Source organism: Coloeus monedula, assembly GCF_965178545.1.
Source record: "Coloeus monedula genome assembly, chromosome: 8".
Taxonomy (NCBI): domain Eukaryota; kingdom Metazoa; phylum Chordata; class Aves; order Passeriformes; family Corvidae; genus Coloeus; species Coloeus monedula.
In genome coordinates, this window is record NC_138788.1 from 5,227,381 (window position 1) to 5,249,649 (window position 22,269).

Genomic DNA, 22,269 nt, shown 5'->3' on the forward strand with positions numbered 1-22,269 from the left:
CTGAAAAATAATCTATAGGGACTTGCACAGATAATGATAGATCCTGAAGAACATTGCCTAGGGGGCTATTTTCATACTATTCCCGCTTTTCTCTCCCCACAGTCATCTTCCATTTTTATTCTTCTGTTGTCTTCTAGCTTTTGTCTTGCAGCCTCCAGCTTCCTGTTTGAGACAGACACCATATTTCTGTCTTATGTCCCATGATACTGGATAGTCTTAGATTTTACCTGTTTTCCAAGTTAGCTTACTGTTTTCTGGAACACTCTGGCAAATTTTGTGGACATGTTGTTCTTTCAGGAAAATCTGTGCTTGCAGCCTAGTATCCATTAACATGAGGCATGCATGTTAACTCAGGAGGCTTCTCATGTATATGCTTGATCTTTCTTGGCATCATAACTCCCCTTTCAAAGGGAGGTTATAGTTAAACAGTACTGGAAAAGTCTGCCGCAAAGGGAATATAAATTCATTTTCTCTAGCACCTAAGAACAACAGCATTTGCACCCAATTGTCTACACCAATTAATTTCTGATCTTCACAGGCAATTTGTTCAAATGTTTCCCCATGCTCATAGTGGAGAAACTATTTTTTTTTTTTTCCATTATATCAAGTCTCAAGTTTCCTTTGCTTTCCTGCTGACCAATTGCCTGTTGGTGCATTTGTTCAGCTTGTCAGGGTTGGTCTGGGTGGCAGCCCTGTCCTCTGGAGTTTGAGCCAGCCAATCTGCCCGGTCGATGTCACCTCCAGAGCTGCTCAGGATGTGTGCTGTGTCTGGCCTTAAATGGTCCCAGCCTCGTCATCCCCCCTTCCTGAGGAACAGCTGTCCCAGCACACTGTGTAACTTGGTCCTACTGCCTGCTCTTTGGTGAGCCTGCAGGGCTGACTCCTGCCCGTGGCTGTTCACCTGTCCAGGTACTGCCACCCTTGTTTCCCTGTAGGGAGGCTGGGGACACTGGCACAAGTGTTTTTCAAGTAAGGGATAACCAGAGCACTGCCCTCATCCATAGAGCCAGTCCTTCGTCACTGAAAGCAATCAGTTTGTCCATGCTTGATTTGCCTGTAGTAGTAAATCAGTACTGTTTATTCCTAATAATCTTCTTGTCCTTCTGGTGCCTGGAAATGTTTTCCTTGAGGTCTTGCCTCATAATTTTTACAGGAACTGAGGTGAAGCTTTAGCCCGTAGCTTTCTGGATCCTCCTTGCCTTTTAAGCTGGACAGTAGACACTTTAACACTTTTTATGTTATAGCTCTGTGTGTTTAAAGCTGGAGCATTTTGGAAGTGTGAATGCATTTGGGTAAATACCAGACAACTGGGGACCCTGCCTGTCAGTACCACCCTTGGTCTGAGACAGAATGACAGTGTTGTCAGATGGATTGGCAACAAACAATATTAGAAATTACCATTTAGTTCCTTAGGTTTGGCAGATGAAGGATGTTTAGTTAATACAATTAGAGAAGAAAGGACAAGTATTTTCCTTGTTTTAAGTATTTATTTTTCTGCACTTTTCTATTAATTTAAAAATTCTTCTCTTGAAATTGCCAGGAACTTTGGACATTAGGTGATTACCAGTGATTTTATTTCTGAGTAGTGACTAAGACTGTCCTGCTTGTAGAATATAGATATTTTATTAAAAGAGCTGCAAGTGCCAAGAAAATCTGTTTCATAAGATTGCTGATGGAGATTTAGCCTTGAGTATTGTCTGAACTTCAGTATGTAGCAAAAAGGTGGGAATTAGATTAACGTGAGGTTTTTTTGGTTTTGGTTTGTTTTTTTTTTCTATCTGAATACAAGAGGAGTGATAGCAGTGAGTTGTATACTGGGACTCGCACTTTCCGCTTAGTTGCTTTGTTCTCTTAACTTTGGCACTAAAACTTGCTAAATCTAAGTATGGATGGTCTTAACGTCTATTTGCTGTCAGATACCTTTTTGGAGTTCATCAAAGCATTGTGAGTCTGTGGGAGCATGTCTTTTGCCATGCTAGGTAGTGCCATTATTGGAAAACTTGGAATCCTTTTCTGATGAGCACTGTAAGGTACCATGGCCAGGGAATAGGAGTTATCTGAAAGGAAGCTGACTTTTTGTACAAAGTTTCTTTGCTTCCCATTTTATCATGCCAACAGATAGGAAAAGATAGAAATCTTTTTTTTTTGGCTAGACTATCACTGCATACATCCCTAATTTTATGATTTAAGGCTTGCAGAGAAGAATGTTTAATTTTTGTCTTGTCTTCAGGAGACCAAATTGAGTTTTATAATGCTTGTTCATGTACTACATTTTTAAAATTTCTAGTAATTTTTTTTCTTTTTTTCATAATGTCTCCATTTAGTTCACAATTTTTTTTTTTTTTTTTTTTTAGCTAAACAGAGAAACTTTATTAAAGTGCTTCAACTCAGGCCTTAATTAGTGCCAAGTGAGTGGAAGGGCATCACCTGTCTTTTTCTTAGATGACATGCAAAGGAAGAGCTATTGATTTTGTCCCAGAGACAGTCTGAGTCATGGCTTTAACAGACAGCTTTATTAGCCATTGGTTAGCTCAGCTGAGATATGATTTTTGGCCATTTTTGACTAACACCAAAATCCCAGAGGGAAATCAGAAGGTGCACTGCACTGCTCATGATAATTGCTGTGGCAACCATGGCAATCTGACAATTTCCTTAAGCATCTATCAATCCACTGTTACAATTAACTCTTCTGCTAGACATTGACTCATGACAAAGAGATGGTACATCATCCTAATCTTCCTTTTTTGCTTTGGAAAGTAAGATACTTGGATGAAAATCAAAAGTTGACCTAATGCATTTTGTATAGGAAGAGGAAGTATCTGTAAGAAAGATAGAGGTTAAAACAATCTCAGCTGGACTGTGATCAGTGCTGTTTCTTTTTTGTTAGATCTCCTAAAGCAAATGCATAAGCTTATTTGTGCCTTGGGAAAATTAAGTTAAGCGAAGTTTTATTGATTGTAAAGTAGCTCATCTGGGAAGAGCTTCAGAACATTGTGAGAGGCTGCCTGTTGGCTGTGGGTATTCAGCAGGTGCTGCTGGGCAGTGCCTGTGCTGGGGACAAGCTCACTTGTGATTTTTGTGTGTGCACATTGTATCTGTTGCCATGCTGCCCAGGGCTTGGGAGTGTCTGACACACAGATGGCATTGGGCAGGTTCCCAGTGATCCTTGACATGTGGCCATGGATGGATGGAGCAAGAAAAGCTGTTGCACTTCTTTTCTAGTAGGAGGTGGATGGACAATACAAAATAAAATCTGTGTCCCTCTTTGTCATCTTTGAAACACAGTATCTGAAAGCATACATCACAGTCTAATTTACATCCAGTTGTAAAATGCCTTAAAAGGAGCCTTGCCATTTTGGAAGGAAGCTGCTGATGGGAATCTCAGGCTTACAACATACGGGTCTAACTGTGTTTCTCTTGAGCATCTGGTCTCAAGTTTGCTGTTCCGTAAACATGTTGTTAGTGACATCCCTTAGAAGGGTTGGGAAACTGGGAGCTTTCCACCATGTGTTCCATTCATGCAGTATGTCCATTAGGCCACAGGCAGTTTTATTTTTTTAATGCCCATGAGATTCATGTCATATGAAATAACCAGGTGACTGTGTCTTTCCATTATGGAGATTTTGCTTGGTAGATCCCAGAAGAGCCCTGCTTTTCTGTTTACACAGGATTAAGCCCTTTAATCACTGTCTTTGCTGGACAGTAAAAAGCAGTGTACTCTTCACACCAAGACCCTTAAAGTGGTGGTTGTACTTCTGTCATTGTCTCTGCTAACACATGGACAGTATTAAAACTAATACAGTAGTGGCCCGTACTACTTCATTTTAGACGTAACTGTGGCAGCAGAAGTGGGGTATTTTAGTAGTTTCTCTGCATTCTGTGCATGTCAGCCCTCTCTTTCCACCGTTGTGCACACTGACAAACTGGTTGGTTTGGAAGCCTCCCGTTGTGGAAGCACACAAGAAGAGATGCCTGGAAAAGGAAAGGAAAGTTCTAACCTGTACAGCACAGGTTAGTGCCTGGAACATCTTTGTGCACCTGGTCATTTGGTGCCTTCTTTCCCAGCTGGATATGTTGTGTTTGGCATGGGAGGAACTGAAGTAGCTGCCAGTGCTGAGTGCCTTTTTGCATGGAGCTGTCAGTCCATGGGTGCAGCTACCAAATGAACACGGAGTGCTGACAAAGTCAGCATTGCTAAATTTCTTTTTTTCTGCTGACCTTGGAGGTGGTGACATGGATCTGAAAAAGATAAGGACACTTATGTTTCCAGAGGCATTCTGTGATGTAGCCATTTCATAAACTGAGCCAGAATTCATAGGTTTTTGCATAGGCAGAATCCCAAGATACTCATGCCAGACCCAGTTAGTAATTTAGGATTACCTAATGGTGTGTTTTATCTGTCCAAGTTACTGTGATTGTCCAATTTATTGTATAACATAAAACATAATTTAATACTCATGTACCGAATAGCAGTCATGTGAATTAACAAGAAACCTGTAAGCTCTGAATTAATTCATTGCTTAGTGCAAGGGAAGTTTCACTGGTACTTTTGAAGATGGAGCAAATCTATTGCCTTCACAAAGTGCACTTCTAATGCTCTTGTAGTACATTCTCTGGAGAGACAAAGCAGATTGTAGATCTGTGTAGGAAAGGAAATTCAATATCAGCACTAATAGGGAAGCTTTTAAGAAGTATTTAAGCTTTAAAGCAGTAAACATATTATCATTTAAAAACTTATTTTAAATACTACCTTTGTACTAAGTTAGATTTTATATTTGCATTACTCTGCCTGAAAAAAAAAGAACTGTCTTTCAATATTGGTTGTATAGATGGAAATATTAACATACCACATAACTGTTCTCTCTGTAGCCCCTGACATTACTGTTTTCTAGCTTGATTTGAATCCTTTCTTATGCTTGTTACCCTTTAGTTTAGGACCAGTCTTTAGTTCCAGTATTTTCTCCTTCATCTTTGTCCTTCCTGCTGATGTTTTTTTTCCTCATTTCTACGTATTTGAGTGTCAAAGAATGTTTTGGTAAGCACAAATATAACTTTACTATTGCCAGTTTAAAAATTTATGTTTAGAATGACAAGGGGGTGATAATTTACTTTAGAGTTTGATTTAGCATGAGCATCCTATGGCATGGATATAAAAGAAGTTGGTTAAGTTGTTGAGCAACTGTTTGTCATTGGAGACTCATTAGGGAAAATGTTGTCACAGTGGCTTAAGAAGGTTTCAACAATAAAGTAGCAGCTTTAATAAATTTTCGTTCATTTTGCAAATACTTACCTTGTGTGTAAGGCTTTATGGTTTTCATATTTTTATGACACTTTCTGACTCAGTATTTTATTGTTGCTCTTGCTTATAGTGCCTTTGAATTCTAGGAATCGGGAAGTTGTTAGCAGAATTTCAAGGCAGTTCAGTGTAGGTTTCCCACTGTAAGTTTTGCAGCCAAGCTCAGCTGTGTGTGTAAGTGGTGTCTGCATGTGTTAAAGCAGTGCCATTGTGCTTGCAGAGAGCCACATCCTGGAGGACGTGAACCGGTGCATCGTGGCGCTGAGGGAGCAGGATGCCGAGGGCCTGGACCGTGCCGCGGGCGCCATCCGTGGCCGCGCCGCCAGGGTCGCTCACATCGTGGCGGGGGAGATGGACAACTACGAGCCAGGAGCTTACACCGAGGGGGTCATGATGCACGTGCAGCATCTCACCAAGGCCGGTGAGTCTGGTTTCTGGAGCTTTTATGGTGGTGTAACCTTTCCTTTATCCGCCACATTTAAAGTGAATCCTGTGGGTCTCTGATGTAACGCACGGGTGGTGCACTGATGGTTCCCTCTGAGGTCTCTGCTCTCCTTTCAGCAAGCTGTCGAGTTAGGATGAGACCATGCAGTGCAAAACTCACTTCTAAAATTTTGAGTTACATGATCTCTGTAAGGTTTCTCAAGTTATGGAAGGCTGTTACTGGGGTTCTTAATGCATGTCACAATGTTTGAAGACTTGTAACTAATGAGGCAAGAGCTTCCCAGGTTGTTGCACTGGCCTTACCACACCTGCTCTGAGCAGATGAAAGGCAAACTCAGAGAAGGAGGTGCATGATTTGTGTGTACTTCCACTTTAAAGACTGTTGATCAGATGTCCCAAAAAATCTTCAGTTTTTGCAAAGCAAGTTTGAAACTTTCTAAAATGTTTAGTAGTCTCCTTTACATTTTCATAGTATTAAAAAAGAGGGCATCCTATATTGAGTGCCTGTATTGCAAATGCCTGTACTGGCCACAGGGGGTGTAACTGCACTATTTTAGAAATGGTTCCTGTGTTTTCCGTAAATGATTCTCTGGTTTTCATCGTGTATACTTAATTAAAAAAAAAAAAAAAAAGAAATTATCTGTGGAGTTCCCAGTATGTCCATGTTTTCAGTGGTTGCGAGTCTAATAGTTGGGCAGTTAAACTGCTCCTAAGAGATTTTCTCCAAGTCTGTACATCCCTGGACTATGGGATTTAGCTTCCTGAACTCAGAAGTCTAAATTCTAGCTCTGTCAATCTAAACAAATGTCTAGTACCTTACATTTGACTGATATTTGCTTCATTTTACCACAAGAAAAGACAGGAATTTTGTTTGAGCTTGCTCTTAGTTAAAGTTCAAATATGTCCAGGGCAGAACCATCTTTATGTGAACAAGAGTAAACTGACATTGTAGTGAAGTGGCAAAAGGGACAGAATAGTGGGAAGAGTTTGAAATAGACTCGCCTGTTTTTATCTTACTATATTGTGATGAGAAAATTGAAAAAATGTCACCCATTGCATTCCTTTCTTCATGATTTCTGGAAGTACTGTGACAAATATCAAGAGAAGCAGCATAGAAAAGCAAAGTTTTGATTCTCATTTAAAAGCTGAGCCCGTTTTTCTTGAAACTGATAGCGTTTAAAGACATTAGGAGTTGACAGTGATTTCTGTTCTGTTTCCTTGCTTTGACAGTAATATATATAATATACCTAAACCTGTCTGTCTGCAGAAGACAGGGAGACACAACACTGGTTGTGGTTGGAATGTTTGCTTGTTTCAAGGGACATCAAGCATGGTGACATCTCAAATGACTTTGCAGTACTTCAAAGAATTCACTGTCTTTGTTGTTCAATAGGAGTGGGAAAAAGGCACATGTACTTCTCTTTTCCACCTGTATTTATATGATCTGCAATGAACAGACATCGAGCTGTGTGAGAGCTGCTTGGTTGCTTCCTGGTTTTGTTATTTTTAACTTTTTCAGCTTACAGGTAAAATGTAGGAAGATTGCAGCCCTCAGGTGTAACCTAAACCATTCTATCCCAGCTGGGCCTTTCAGGTCCAGCTGATTGCAAGGGGACACTTCACCAGGAGAGAACTCTGTATTTATGCTGCCATAACCTCCTCAGTTAATTTCCACAAATAACCTCAGGCAGTGAAGGGAATCCCTTATGCCTAATGAAGAGATGAAGTGTTACTGATGAGAAATTATTGCAGGTAGTGTAGAATTAGGGAAAACAAAATTACATACAAGCAGCATACGTGGAAATAGCAGAGAAGTAAAAACAAAAATGGAAGAGTGAATGGGAGAAGAAATAGGAAGGATGCAAACTGGAGGTAGCAGAAGAGAGAAAATGTGCAGAAAGAGGAGCAGATATATTTACTGTTTGTTAAAACAAAAATCAAGGTTAAATTGTGGAATGCATGTCGAGGTAATTTATAAGAAAAAGGTTTAATTCTCTGCATTGCAGTATGCAAGAAAAGAGCATAAGATCACTGAATCTGTCTCTTCAGCTGGAAGACATCAGACATATTTAAGATAAAGTGAGCTATTCAACAGTAATATCTTAATACTGCCAAAGAATGAGTCTTAAAAACTGGATCTTAATTTCTTAGCTCAGGTTGTGTAGTCTGGTGTACATACGAGCTGTTGGCAACCAAGTGCATCTCTATAGCACTGTACAATGTAGTGTCTGCTTTCTCAGGTGTATTTATGCTGTTCCTCTGTTTTACCTCTTCCCTTTCCCTGAACAAGAAGAAAAACCCCAAGAAAACTAACACCAAGGCTCTGCAAAAGCCCCATTTATAGTGTGGAGTTGAGCTTTTAGAAGTTAAATACTGCCAGAACTGGAGTTGTCTTTGCAGCCTTGATATCCCTTGATTTGCACTCTGTGTGTGCATGACATGCATTAGGACATGGTGGTTATGTGATCGTACACAGTTGTGTTACTAACAGCTGCTTTATGAGGTCACTGCATGGGCATAGGCCAGGGTCATGTATTAGAGAAGGCTGAAGTCCACAGGGCCAATTTAGAATGTAATGAAGCACAGAGTGTGGGGAGAGAATACATGATCTCATATTGGAGATAGCTGTAGATTGACTTGATGATCTTGGTCTTTCTGAACTGAAATGGTTCTGTGACTCTGTAGTTGCAGTGCCAGGGCCTGTGCAGAGTTTCTGCTGATACCCAGTCCTTGAGGCTGTAGTAATGGGGGGGTGCAGGGATGCTCCCCAGCTCCTGCTGTGAGGGAGTGCTGTGCTGGCTGCTCCCTAGTTCTACACCACAGTGACACCGGGACGGTCTCTGTCCCTCCTGCCCTCAGGTTTCTGTGGGAAGAGCGGGGAGGTGTGTGAGTGGGGAAGAGCAGCAGAGCATTCCAGCCAAGGCCCCGATGCAGATGGCTGTAAATCAGTATTGAGCATCATGCCCTGGAAGCGTCATGGCCCAGGGTCTGCGTAAAACCTTGGGGACACTGGAGAAAAGTGTTGAGCCACGGGGTCTGTGCGTTCTATGGAGGCAGCGGGTTTAACCCCACAGTGCCTGTTGGACTGTGCAAGGGTACGGTAGTTGAGCTTGAGGCTGTGTTGTGGTATGGTTAAGGCTGTGAAAACGTTACTGCTGATGCCTCTTTCGTTCCTAATGTCTGGCACTGTCAGATAGATCAAAATAGGGAGATTGTTGCATTTTGGTAGGGTTTGTGTACTGTTGTATCAAAGTAAAATGAAACATTTAGGAACTCTTTTTATAAAACCCTAAGGTATTTCTACATCATAACAGGAACGGAGATCTTGCTCTCTACTTTTAAATACCAGTCTTCTATGTTATTTTATTGTCTGCCAGAATCTGCAGCAGTTAAATTTAAGTCAACAATTTATATTGTGGCATATATCTGTTGATATAGTATAAAGTCTGTATTGTAAATTTGGTCTGCAGCTTTGCTTTAATGCTAAAGAATAATGATATACATACACATGTAAATACATACATAAATCCTTTAGGTATTTAGATGTCTACAGATCTTATAAAAAAAACAAGGAAAAGGGTGGAGACAAAGATTGGAAGTATTTTAACTGTCTCAAGTCCCCAGTGGGCCAAAGACATTGTTTTGAGACCTCTTTTGGAGTGCTTGGATTTGTGTCCAGTGATTTTCTTTAAGACCTCACAAGCCTCGGTTACTTTTTTGGCAGAATGTTTTAATGTCATATTACGTGCCAGTATGAATGAATTTATTTATTTACACTAATTCATTTATTTATTTATTTTCTGGTCCCAAGATTGCTATTTTGGTCACCTTCCAGTCTCCCCTTTCCCTTCATAGCCCTTTCAGTGTGTGCACTTGTACAGCTCCATATTAGTACTGATCTACTACACCTGAAACAGAGCTTTCCTGTACAGTAATTTATTAATTGATTCTCTAGGGTGGATTAAATCTACTGCATTGCTTTTCTCTGGGAAAGGTAATTTATCTCAGTCATAAAAGGACAGTGGGGTTTTCATGATACAAACTTCCTTCCAACTTATGCTTTTTATTTAGCTTTTCCATTTCTTGCAAGCCTATGTGCACAAGCTAATGGCTTGTATTTCCCTGGCTGCTTCACTTGCCTTTTTCAAATCCAGTTCACAGGTTTTGTTGCAGCATCTTATGTGAAATGACTGTCAGTTTCCTTTGTCCCCTGCCTCGAGTCTTCTGCGGTAGGGATTGCCTGCTCTTCTTCAGGAATGTGACTCTTTCACCCAAAAGACACCCTCCAAAGAGGAAATGCAAGAGGGGGTTGTGCCCACTCTGACACTTATGACTTATTTTGTCATCTTTAGGAAAGCCACCTGAGCCAGCATGGGGGGCAAGGAGCATCTCCAGAGACTTCACTGGCTTTTCCCAAGATGTATACTCAGATAGGATCCTTAAATGGGATGAACGGCCTGTTGAAGGTCCTTACCTCTTGTCATAGAACAAAAGATACCAATATGACCAACTTTATTCTAAATTATTTATTTGGGGATAGCTAAAATGAGGTGAATGGATCGTACTCATTCTGTGGGGCACATGAAAAATCCTAAGTTTTTATTAATTTAGAAACACAAGTGTTTTTAATGAAAAATTATTTTTCACCATTTGTTTATCACTCTCAGAATGAGAACTAAAGAGAATACTTGCTGTTCAAGTCTGTTTAGTATTCAGTGATTTTTACCCTTTCTTATGAAGCCCAGAGACTGCTGAAGAAGACTGACTCTTGACACTTCAAAATACATTAATAAAAAAAAAAAGAAAATCCCCAAAACATTTGAAGAAGGAGAGAGGCCTGAGTATGCAAATTTATGGAATTGGTGAACTTGTGAAATTGGTACACAACCCAGACAAGGAACAGCTTATGAGAAACTATTCAGCAGAATTATTGTAAGAGTAAGAGGAAAAAAAACATGGGCCAAGAAAAACACTGAGGGTATTTTCATGACTTAGGCTAAAACATTCTTTGTGTATGTTACATGATGATTGTAAGACTATAACTTAAGCAATAACCCTTCATTCTTGTGGTTGTTACTCTATTACAGAGTCAATAACTTCCCTTTGGTGGAGTCTGCAGTGAGACTTTTTTTTTTTTTAGGGCTCTGTTCTGATCCTTCTGTGAAATTCTGTTAAGAATGTTGGCTTTAAAAATCAGATTTTGCTTCTGATATGAAGAATGCTCTGAAAAACAGGGGGAAATGCCAACATTTTTTGTGTTCCAGGTAATCAAAAATTGACCCTGAACATTGTCATTTCTTTTTGCCAATCTTTTCTTCCTTTCCTCTAGCTCAAAAATAGCTTTGCTTCACGGTTAGTAGCAGCGATGTCCACGTTGATTATAAGCATTAAGGGCGTTAAGGCGCCTTTAACTACACATTTGCTTCTTTAAAATGCTGTTGCACTTAGTGGTCATTTAAAGCACTGAGAAGAAACTGCTCTACCGGGCACTGCTCCCCCAGGCCTTGCTCAGTAGCAGCTTCAGAGTGCCCAATGCAGACTCACTGTTCAGGGCAGTTCTTGAACACACTCAAAGTCTCCAAGAACTTTCCTCCTTCTCAAGAGAAACCTTATGTACCGGTTTGGCCAAATTTAGAAATATATCCTCTGAGAGAAGGCACAACCACCCTTCCCCCACCAGGTTCAGGGAAAAAATAAATTTTCCTCAAAGGAAAGTGAAAGAGATAAAAACTATTTATTTAACAAACACATGGGAAAGGAAAATAATGCTAAATAATAAAATCTCTCGCTGTGGAGAAAAACCTGGGAAAGCGTTCGAGTCCTCCCTTTGGCCTCCTCGGAGCTGGGGCTTGGCCCAGGGCCAGGCCCTCTGTGCCTGGTGGAAAGTCCTCCCGATGTGCTCTGATGTTACAGCAATCAAGCAGTCCAGTAGAAAATGGGAGAAAATCCGAAATTCCAAGGAAGGAAAAATTTAACTCTCAGTCTCCCTCCGGAGATAAAAAAAAAGCAGCTGAACCACTGGCCAAAAACTGTCCTGGGAGCAGCCAGCTGGGTGCTTCTTCCCTCCGCTGCCGCAGCGGGGAAAACCCATTGCTATCTGTGTGTGACCTTGAACAAGCTGCAAACTGCTTTGAAAAAGTTTTGCTCAGTTTTTTCCTTCCCCCTCTCAGGCTCAGTTCAGAGACATAGAAAGGCACAGAAATTAATTTCTGGGCAATAGGCAGCAATATGGGATACACATCATAAGGTCACCCCAAGACACCTTAATAAGAGCAGCATTTAAAATGCAGCATTTTTATAAAATAAAATCATGTTTCTGAGGGTAATAAATTTGTTTTTGCCGTGTTCAGTTGAGTTTTGATACTTTTTTGGTTGTTAGGTAATTTTGCTGAATTAGGATCATAAATACCTTTTTGTGACCTGCCATGGATTCGGCACATGTGGTCTTGCTCCATCTAAATTACATGGGGAGAGGGAGGGAGGTGAGGGAAGGGTCTCTTGGTTTGAGTGGCATTGGTGGAAGAACTGGAAAAGATAGGGTGTTGTGTGAATTCTGAGTCTTACTGCCATGGTAATGAATTTGCCATGTTCCTTGGTGAAGCCTGGTTTGCCTGCAGTCTGATTTTGGAGCAGAGGACACTTGGGTTAAGCCTTCCTTAAAGTACTGAACACCAGTTGTTGTCTTTGTTTCTGCAATTTCCACAGGCCCTTCAGGGGAACTGAGGATGGAAGTATACTAATGGGCAGTAATGGCTTTTTTTTTTCTTTCTATCCAGTGTTTTGTGGGCAAGATTTTTTTCCGGTTGGTTAGTTTGTTGGATTTTTTTTCAAGTAGAATTGCCGTTCTGAGTCACTGTATGTGACATTTTGTGATAAATCTTCCCTCACTTGAAGCTACTTTAAGAAATGACTTGTGACTTTCCAATATCTGTATAACTTTCGTATATCCCTTTTAATATATTTCTGTTTCTTGGATCTTAAGGACCACTGGATTGGTCTGGTTCAGTAGAGTCCCTTCATTAAAGACAGCCCTTCCTTAAGCTGATAACGAGATCAGGGAACTACTGCTGTTTCTTTTACTATGTATTTTTAACTGAAGCAAACTCTCAAGCTTGCACAAGGTTATCTCTATGTCCATATCAAAGCCATTACCTTCATTTCAGCTGTGACTTTCTTGCACAAAGTGCCTGGACCTCTGTAATGTTAAGCATATTTTATTCCCAAGTCCGTACTTGCCTTTCACTTCCAGCTCTGTAGCCTTTCCAGTTACTTGGAATGTGTTTTCCAGAGCCTCTGGGGCACAGTTTTCTCTCATTACTGTTGTCATAATGTTGTTCTTGTGTTCTTGTATCTACAAACCCTGATGCTATTGTTTCTTTGCATTTTGGGGGGAGTTACAAGCATGCTGTGTCTGTTGCAGTTGTCCAGGGTTAGCTTGCTGTGTCTCGGACACCAGTTGATTATTTCCTTTGCCATTCCACATTCAGAGAATCCTGTCATTCTGTTGTCTTTTAGAACACTGTAACACATTGGAGATGGCGTCTTTCTGACAGAAGGTGAAGTTTTTGTCTGTTTTACAGGTTTTTGCAATAGGAACATTTTAGTTCTTAATGAGCAGCTTTGGCTTCATCTGATGTGTCCTGGAGCTAAGCCGGTCAGATCTACCTGCTGGGTTTTCCCAGTACATACTGAAGTGTTTTGAATACTTTGGGATTTACCACTCTTCTGACCATTTGCATGTCAGAGCATGGTCTGCTTCCTAAGCAGGATTGTGGACTGAGTAACTTCATTTCAGAAATCATCAGTGCTTAAAAGTTCATTCTCTATTTCATAGTACCTATGAAGACTGTTTTGGTTTAAATCTTCAGTATGAATCCAGTCTCACTAAGGATTTCCTTAGTCCCGAAAAATGGCAGTACTTTTTTGTTCTTCAGCCTTAGCTCACTCCTAAGTTCTTCAGAGAGATAATTTCCTAACCTGAATTTACAAAAAGCACCTTTCGCAGTTTTCATTTTTGCATGTAATAAATTTTTATGTTTTATAGTAAAGTTCGTAATTTTTGTAACATGACCTATCATAAAATTATATGATCATTCTGCCTCCCTTCAATAGTATTTCCAGCTACATACAGCTAACTCAACTCTGCTTAAGATTTTTCTAGTGATTCCTTTCTGGCAACATGCCCTCAGCTCTTCGTGCTTCATTCCTTAGAAAGCGTGAACTGTTAGATCTGGAAATTATGCAGTGGCTCTTGATGGGGGGAGCATATGCATAATTCAGTAGGATTTATAAATGCCTGTGTATGTATGTTTGGATTATAGATCTGTTAACATAGTAAAATTGATTCTTGTTGAAATCATAAATGATAAGCTTGTCTTTGTTTTGTTCACCTTGTCTCAGTAAGTCTGTCACCACCATTCATGGCAGTATTTGGAGAAGTGGCATTGTATGCATTATATGCCAGATAAATTTCTGTAAACAGGGTTTTTCCTTGCTTTCTGGGGACCATATTCTGTTTTCTACCAGAATCCCACTTCTGGGCAAGGACATCTCTTAAGCTGGTTTTGTTTGCTGCAGGCTTTATTTTGTGTCACAGCTGATGAGAACAGCAGACCACCTCCTCAGTTTACCCAGTGCTGTTGAACAGCTGCAGTTGTTTTGGAATAATTCATTAGACAGCAGACAAAGTGTAAGGAATGCATCCATTGAATTGAAGCATTTGTCATGGAGTTTTGTGTGGAAATGTATAACTGTCTGACACTCGCTCCTTTTTGATTGTTGTCAGGCATTAAAAATTCAAAGGTAGACAGCTTCAGTCAGCAGATGAGAAGGTCTGTATCTCGGGTATTGTGCAGAAAAGTTGTTGCAGAATTCCTCACCTTACCAAGTGCTCTGAAGTAGCAGCCATGTTTTGCTTGTGGAATACTGGGCCTTGGCAGCTTGGTTAGGCAGTAAACTATTGATGACCCTCTTAATCAACAGGAATGTTTGGAGAAAACCCATAGATGTTTCAACAGATTGTTTGGTTTGGGGTTTTTTTCCATATGGATTAATTTTATAATTTCTTCCTTGAACTGAAGCTTCAAGTAACGTTCCTTGTACCAGAATATTAGTGCTTTCCCAGGAATCGTATTTTTGGTGTTGAAGGAGGCTTAAGATAATTGCCTGAAACTGATTCCTAGGTCTGAAGTCAGAAGTGTTTAGTGAGCAATTCTAGATGATATCAGCATACTGTTGTTTTTGATATGCTTATGTTTTTAGGAGGGGGAGGCTAGAGTTCAGGAAACACTGTGAAGCAGACCTCTGAGGAAGCATTAATGGTAAAATAAATAATATTTAATCATAGTATGCCGAACATTAAAGTTGATACGTTGATTATAATAAGAGTGCCAAAAAGAAGTGGGAAAGATCTAAGAATATGACCCTTGGAAAGATGATGGTACTCACTGTACGCTTTCCAAAGTAGGCCTTGCCAAACTCAAAATGTTGGGGGAAAGATTTCTGGAGAACAGAGGATGCTGAGGATGGGCTGGGCCTTAGTGCAGGTGACTTGTGAGAAGCAGGGGAGAGATTGAGAGTTTAATGTGGGGAGGTGGCAGCCAAGGGACAATGGATAGAAACCTGCAGCTTCCTGAGAGAGTTGCAGTGACTCTGGTGCCACTCATTGGCAGAGACAGGTGGCACAACTAAGGGCAGTGGCCACAAGCTGCAGCAGAGTAATTCAGGGACAGTGAGGGCAGAGCAGGGAATTTATTCACTGTAGTGCAGCACTAGAACAGAGATGCAGTGACATTGGTCTTTGAAGGTTTTCGAGATTTAGCTGGACAAAGCTGTGACTGACCTGATGTTGTGTTGGTCTTAAGTCTAAGGAGATGACATGCAGAATCCTTTTCAAATAATGTATGTAGGATTTTTTCCCTGTGTTAGGCACCAGCTGCATTCATGTAAGAGTTACCTTTTCTGGGTAATTAAATGCTTTAACATGGGCATTCATACTCTGTAGTAACCTCAGAGTCTTAGAGAAGACTTCTTTCTGTGCTTAGTGACTTGCTTGTTATTAGAAATACATACTGTTAGTATTGACAAGGACTTTCAGTGTAAAAATGCTTGCATATACTTCATTCCCAATCTGCAAATTTCTCTAGAATGCTAACACAGACCTGTTATATGAAGTATCATGTATTAAATGGTGGTCAAGCATAGAAACATTGCAAATGGATGCAATCCATCTGTGGGATTTAGTCTGATACATTTCCAAATAGGCAAAGAAGCATTTAAAACCTATAGGTGCTCTGTTTTTCAAAGTGTTAGTTTATTCTTCAGCGTGATCTTTTCAAACCGTGGTAATTTCTTTTTATCCTGAGAGCTAAGAGTAAAATTTTCAGCAGTGTTTCATATTTCTTTTAAATAACAACATAGTCATCTTGTGTTTACTTAATTTGCTTACTTGTCTTGCTTATCTTTTATTCTGTGAGATAAGTAAGGAAAGTAAGAACCTGTATCTGCAAACACCTTTAGAGTTTGTATCTTAATAGTGTTAGAAGCAATGTTAGTTTTATCAGTATAGTTTTATTCAGTTTCAAATAATGGTAGTTATATTCAGAGTATTTTTATTCTGTTTCTAACCACTGTTTGTGAGCTGATAACTGACTTTCTTGATTCTTTAATAGTCTGCTATTCTGTATCTTGGAGGAAAATTATTATTTCTGCATTGCAGGTTGGGAGAAAGCTTTCTTGTAGTCGATCTTTGTAAACTATAAACCACAAGCAAAGAAAAAACCATCTTGTGGAACCTTTTCAGCCTTTCCATAGTCGCTCCACGGAATCGGATGTAGCAGGAAATGTAATTGGCAGTCCCTTTCTTGTCTGTCAGCAATCCACTGCATTTGGAGTTCTCTCCCTGAGTGTCCATGCAGAACAGTCAGTACCTGTTACAACTGATACTCCAACTGTTCTTTATGTTCTTGTACAGAACGTTCTTTACCTGAAGAACTTTTCCCTGCTGATAAAAGTAGGATTTGCACTAATTATCTGTAAACGTTGCTAATTTATTTAGCCACTAGTTGATGAAGAGATTTCAGGTAGATGCTGAAGAAGGTTCTTTGTAGCCTTATTGGTAGGCAGCTGGGTAAGACAAGGTTTCTTTTGTAGGGCAGAACGTGTAATGCCGGATGCAGTTATGGTCAGCATAGAGTGCCGACGGCCCCTTCAGGTTTGTGCTTTGAACCCTGAGAGAGAACCACTTGAGTTTGTCACCTTGGCCACAAACAAGCTGCCTTATTGGTATTTCACCTTCTGCAGGTAGCAGGTTTATTGCTCTCAAATGATGATATGCTACAATTGAACATTCTCATTAAATGTACCAGGATTGCTCTTCATTTTAATCCATTTCAGTAATACTGTATTCTAATAATGAAAGCTTACATGGTGGGCTTCAGCAATTAGAACCTATTTGCAAATCCACTGGAACTATTGCTACTGACTTCTCTGGTTGTGGTGCAAGTCCTGGATCCCTGTTCTTTCTGCCTGGTCCCAGTGTTTGTGATCCCACTGAACAGGGTCCCACTGCACTGAAGGGCTGCAGTAAAGGCAGGGAGCACACACAGTGTTAGCCTGTCACAAGTCACTGCTTTCTGAATCATTCTGAGGCTAGCTCTGAATGTTAAATTTAGAGACAGTATTCTTCTGGCACCATTTAGAAAATATATTTTCTGCAGTTGACAGCATTTATTGGTATTTCACTGTAATTATGTATTTGAGGATTTTGGCTACCAAGCTGTATTTTTCTTGTGCTTGCTTTTTAAATGTCAGTAGTCTTCCATGAAAAATAATTCTTCTTAATTAAATTATTTCAGCTATTCCAAGTTACTACTGTAGTAGACAAAGAACTAAAATGTAGTGACCCTTTTCCCAAATACATTTTGCCCAAGGACATTTTGGCTTCTGTGTTTTTGTTGTTTGCTAATATATGACAAAAACATGGTATCTGACTGTGCCTAAAAAGCTGCGTTAATTTTCTGATGTTTCCATTGGGATAAGCAATTTTTTTTTTTTTTTTTGTCTTTGGGCCAAAAGAAGCTTGGAATCCTGTGCAGTTTTATTCTTTATGGCTAATTTAATTACTTTCAGGTTTTCTAGGTTGATGCTACACCCACTAGGAACCAGATTTCTAAAAAGACAGTATTTCTAGTAATCTACCAAAATAACTGGCTGCATCTCAAAATCAATGTTTAGATTGTTGTTTGCTGCTAATGTTTTGAAGACCAACTCATTGTCAGCATAGTTATATTTGGGAAAATACGTCTTAGTTACGTGTTCTGAGCTTCTGAAACTACACTGGTGTCTCCTGAAATAGTGTTACTGTAGTACATTGGAAGAAGCCTGTACCAAGCAGGTCATAACTTCAGCAGCACTCTCTGCTGTGCCACCTCACTGAAGCACTTGCTGGGGATGATACACAAGTTTGTATGTTGGTAACTGCGTGCTCAGTTGTTTCTTCCCACTTTTCTCCCTTGTAGGGTGGCTGTAAGGTTTTTGTGAATGAACACCATTCTCTAGCTTTGGTGATTTATAGCAAAATGCTTCTACAATACAACCAAACAAGGTTCACAGAGAGGTGTTTGGGGAGGTTGTAATTTTATTTTTTTATTCAATTCTCAGGACTTCTCTTCCCTGCTTAAATTACTAAAAAGCTGCTCTCTGCTCATTATACATAAGAGACTATCTGAAGTCACTCCCCCCCACAAAGACCTCAATTTCCTCTTATATTCCTTTTTATGGTATTTTCTGTGTTCTGCTCAGTCCATTTGGGAAATCCCAATTTGGGAGTATTAGGTCACTGCCTGTAGACACTACCTGGTGTGTTAATTGTCTCCTTGCTCTTGCTGACTGAGCTTTGGCTGTGTTTTGGGGTTTTTTTAAGGTACAGACTTAGGGTATTTATTGGTCTTAGCTTCTGTGTATCTATGTGCCATTCTATGTAGTGCAGATGCCTCTAAATGAAACCCAGGGACTTCAGTTAGAGTAAGGAAGGGCATGTTCTGGGCTGTGATCTGAGTTGAGGAATAGCAGTTGTTTCCACAGCTCATGAATGCCCTGCTGTAGCAGGGGACTGATGAGACGAGACAGGCCCACATGGCCCACTCTGTCTGCTAAGGAATGAAAGATAAATTCTGAAATTTGTCTCATCTGTCCTAGGGGGAAATGTCATTCTCATCTGGGATCTCATGGTCAGTCTGTCCTTGAGCATGGCAGCAAAATATATTAGGTAGAGGGCTTCAGAAAAAGGAGGATTATGTAAATGATTATTTAAATGATCTTTTTGCTCATTTTAGTGCTGTGACCTGCCTCTAGTAAGTTCCTTCTACAGGGAAACTCATCTACTCCCTCAAAACCATTCCCTTGAAGATCCCTGTGAGGGATCCCACTGAAGCTTTGAACTGTGATGTTCAGATGCAAGGCACTGCTTTAATTCCCAAGTGCAGTGTTCCATGCGTTTGCTAGGCTGCGCAGGGGCTGTGGAGAGGGTGCTTGTGTAGGGGAAAGTCCAGGGATTCCAAAGTCACAAGCAATCCTCTGTACCCATACAGAGAACAGTCACTTGGTGTGTACATCTAAACTGTCCTGGTGCAAAGCAGAATAGCTGTGTGTTCCAGGTAGGAAGCTGAATCACTGTCATGGGTGTGTTTAGGTGAGGAATAAATTAGGGCTGTTTCAAAATTAAAAGCAGCAATTTACTGGATTGCCATTCATTAATAACACACACAGCCAATAATTAGGTCTCACTTGCTATCAATATTTTCTCATATTCAGGACAGTTAACTCCTAAAAATCTTACCCTTATTAGCTGTGAAGATCTAGTACCTCAAAACTGCTGTCGTGTTTAGCATAGTTTATGTATAAATCTGTCTGTAAATATATGCATATAAAAAAGATTTATGTCCATTTGTATATAGCTAGGTAATTCTGTAAATACTTCTATGTATGTGTGTACATGCTCAGCTGTGGGCTTGTGGGTCTGCCAGCAGTCTGGCACCCTTGCAAGCTGCAAAACGCCTCTGCGCAGCACAGTTGCAGCTTGCATAGGTCTGAGTTAGCGAAGCAGATACTGATTACAGCTTGCTTTTATTAGGAAACTTTTTACATGCAACAGGCCTCTGCCTGGACTACTTCATGTTGTATTACGCTGTCATTATGCAGAAACTTTAGCTTGAAATACTAAATTCCATTAGGATAATTTATAGATCCTTATGCTCTAAGTAGTCAAGGAGGGGAGTGGCCACAATAGAGGATTCTGAGACTGTGCCTCTCATATATAATGGCCCAGGATTGAGACTGTCAGAGGAATATGAGCTGTTTCTGGTGTTGTAAGTTCCAAAAATAGTTAATCCCTTTTTCTGGATGTAACCTATAAACTTGTTACCAAATAAGGTGACTGAATGTGAATGCTGATTTATGGGGTATATCAAATGCATATAGTCACAGAGCTCTTCTACTTCTCTTATACTCAGGTACACGTATATGTATATATATGTAAATATCTCTTGGAAAGCCATTGGATACAGTGCTATAATAAAAAGCTACCAATTTAACATTGTGTCACAGAAATACAGGCTTGAATTAAAAGTCTGTACCACTGTGAAGTCAGCTTCAGAAGCAGCTTGATCTTCCTATTAGGAAGGATTGCATTATGTGGATTTGTAACAGTCACAAGGGATTGGAGTTTTCCAAACCTGTTTGTGTTACTCAGCTCAACCCTTTGCAGTGAATGCACAATACTCTTCTTTGCAGTAATTCCATTATGAATTCAATGTGTTTTGGAACACCTGTAATGAAGCTGTCTCCATCAGTCACTGAAACAGTCTGTTCCGTTCTGAACTGTGCGTTGGGTGCTGTGACTCAGGCTGCTGCCAGCAGATCCCTTGTATTTCACATGGTGTGCTTTAACCAGCACAGTTGCTTTAGCTTAGATGGGTTTTATTTATTTTTTAATTCTTTATATACCATTCTGGATTGAAGTGGCATTAAGAACAGACATAATACTTAGCAGTGCAATTGGCTTACTGGAATAGGCAATGTTCTTACAATGATCTGAAATTCTTAGATACCTTTCTAGAAGAAATTTACAAATGGTTAGCATTTAATCACGAGAAGTGCAAACCATTATTTGATCTCAGAGTGAGATTACATAAAGAAGTACTGAATGTAGGCCGTGTGGCTATTACCTTGCATTTAAGAGGTGGCTGTGTTTTTAATCTTTACAACCGTACTTTGCTTATGCTTCACTTCCACTGAATTCTTGCAACTGGAAAACTGCTTAAATTCTCTGGAAGCAACCTATATATACCCATCACACTGACTTTCATGCTAGGTGGTCAGGTTATTGGAGGAATAATAAAATACTTGAGGTATACACCTCCTGCCTCAAGTCTCTTCTTGTGCTGCCACCAGCTGTGCCTTGGCATAGGTCTAGGTTGCACACGCCTCTTTTAACTTGCCTGCCTGCACATCTGCTTTATTTCAGTGCTCTGCTATCGTGCTAGCTTCGTATGAAACTCATCCAGTAGCTTTTTAGGCCTTACTTGGCCATACTTCTGTCTTCAGATGGGTTTTTAGAAGTTCTCATGGGGCTCTTTCCTCCTCTTAGAGTCCTAATTCGTGACTAGTAGTTTTTGCTGATTTTATTATCTTCAGAAGGAAAACCATTTTTTCACTCCAACTTGCCCAAATTTTTTTTTCTTAATGATATTTTTTTTTTAGTGACTTTTGTTTGGGCACAGAAGATGTCTGCAGGTGGCTGAATGCCCAAGAGTCCTCTCCTGTGTTGAAAGGCCTCTGGAATTGAGTTAACCCAAAGCTGTGGCAGTGTTGCAGTGTGTGTAGCTGTGCTCTGAAGCTGTGCCACAGAGAGCTTCAGTCACTTGCTGTGCTCTCACTTCCATTTCAAAGCTGCCTTTGAAGGAGTACTTCTTCAGTCTGTTCTAGTGGGAGCTCTCCAGCCTTTTCCCAGTCTGCTGGCACCATTGGGTAAGTTGTTCACAGTGTTTGTTTCTGCAGATAAACACTGAAGGGAAACTTCGGTTATTTACCACAAGTTCTTTTTCTGGAGAAATTGTGGGTTTGCTAGTTTCTTCCCTTTTTCCTGTGAGTGAAAAACTGTAAACATTTTGAATTTTTAAAAAAAAAAAAAAAAAAGGTCTTTTTTTTTCTGGTCAGTTCTCAGAGGTCATGACTTGTCATGTCTGTTCAAGTGTATTTGTTTTGTTAAGACATTCTTTAGGTGAGTGTTGGACATGTGGACAGTTTAGCTTTGGAGGCTGTTGCTTTTTCACTATCAAGCTGCTTTGATGGCTACTGACGGGGTGTTAATCACTTAACACCGCTTAATTAAAACGTACAAGCACAGTGACTCCTGCTCTCACCTGTTGTTAGTGGCCTTCTGCAAAGCTGAGAATTTGTTTTCCTGATCATTTTACTTTTAAAAATAACAAGCACAGAGTTGCTAATTGTAATAAAGGGGTTAGTGAGGT

At 40.1% G+C, this 22,269-nt stretch overlaps 1 protein-coding gene across 1 annotated transcript in view; it reads left to right on the forward strand.

Moving 5' to 3' along the window:
* CTNNA3 (catenin alpha 3) overlaps nt 1-22,269 on the forward strand; it is a gene marked incomplete at its 3' end in the record, with an annotated part of 425,372 nt that overhangs the window by 306,879 nt on the left and 96,224 nt on the right. The window contains exon 12 of the mRNA XM_082286514.1: nt 5,517-5,717. Coding sequence (XP_082142640.1) covers nt 5,517-5,717 — 201 coding nt within the window. The remainder of the gene's footprint in view (nt 1-5,516; nt 5,718-22,269) is intronic.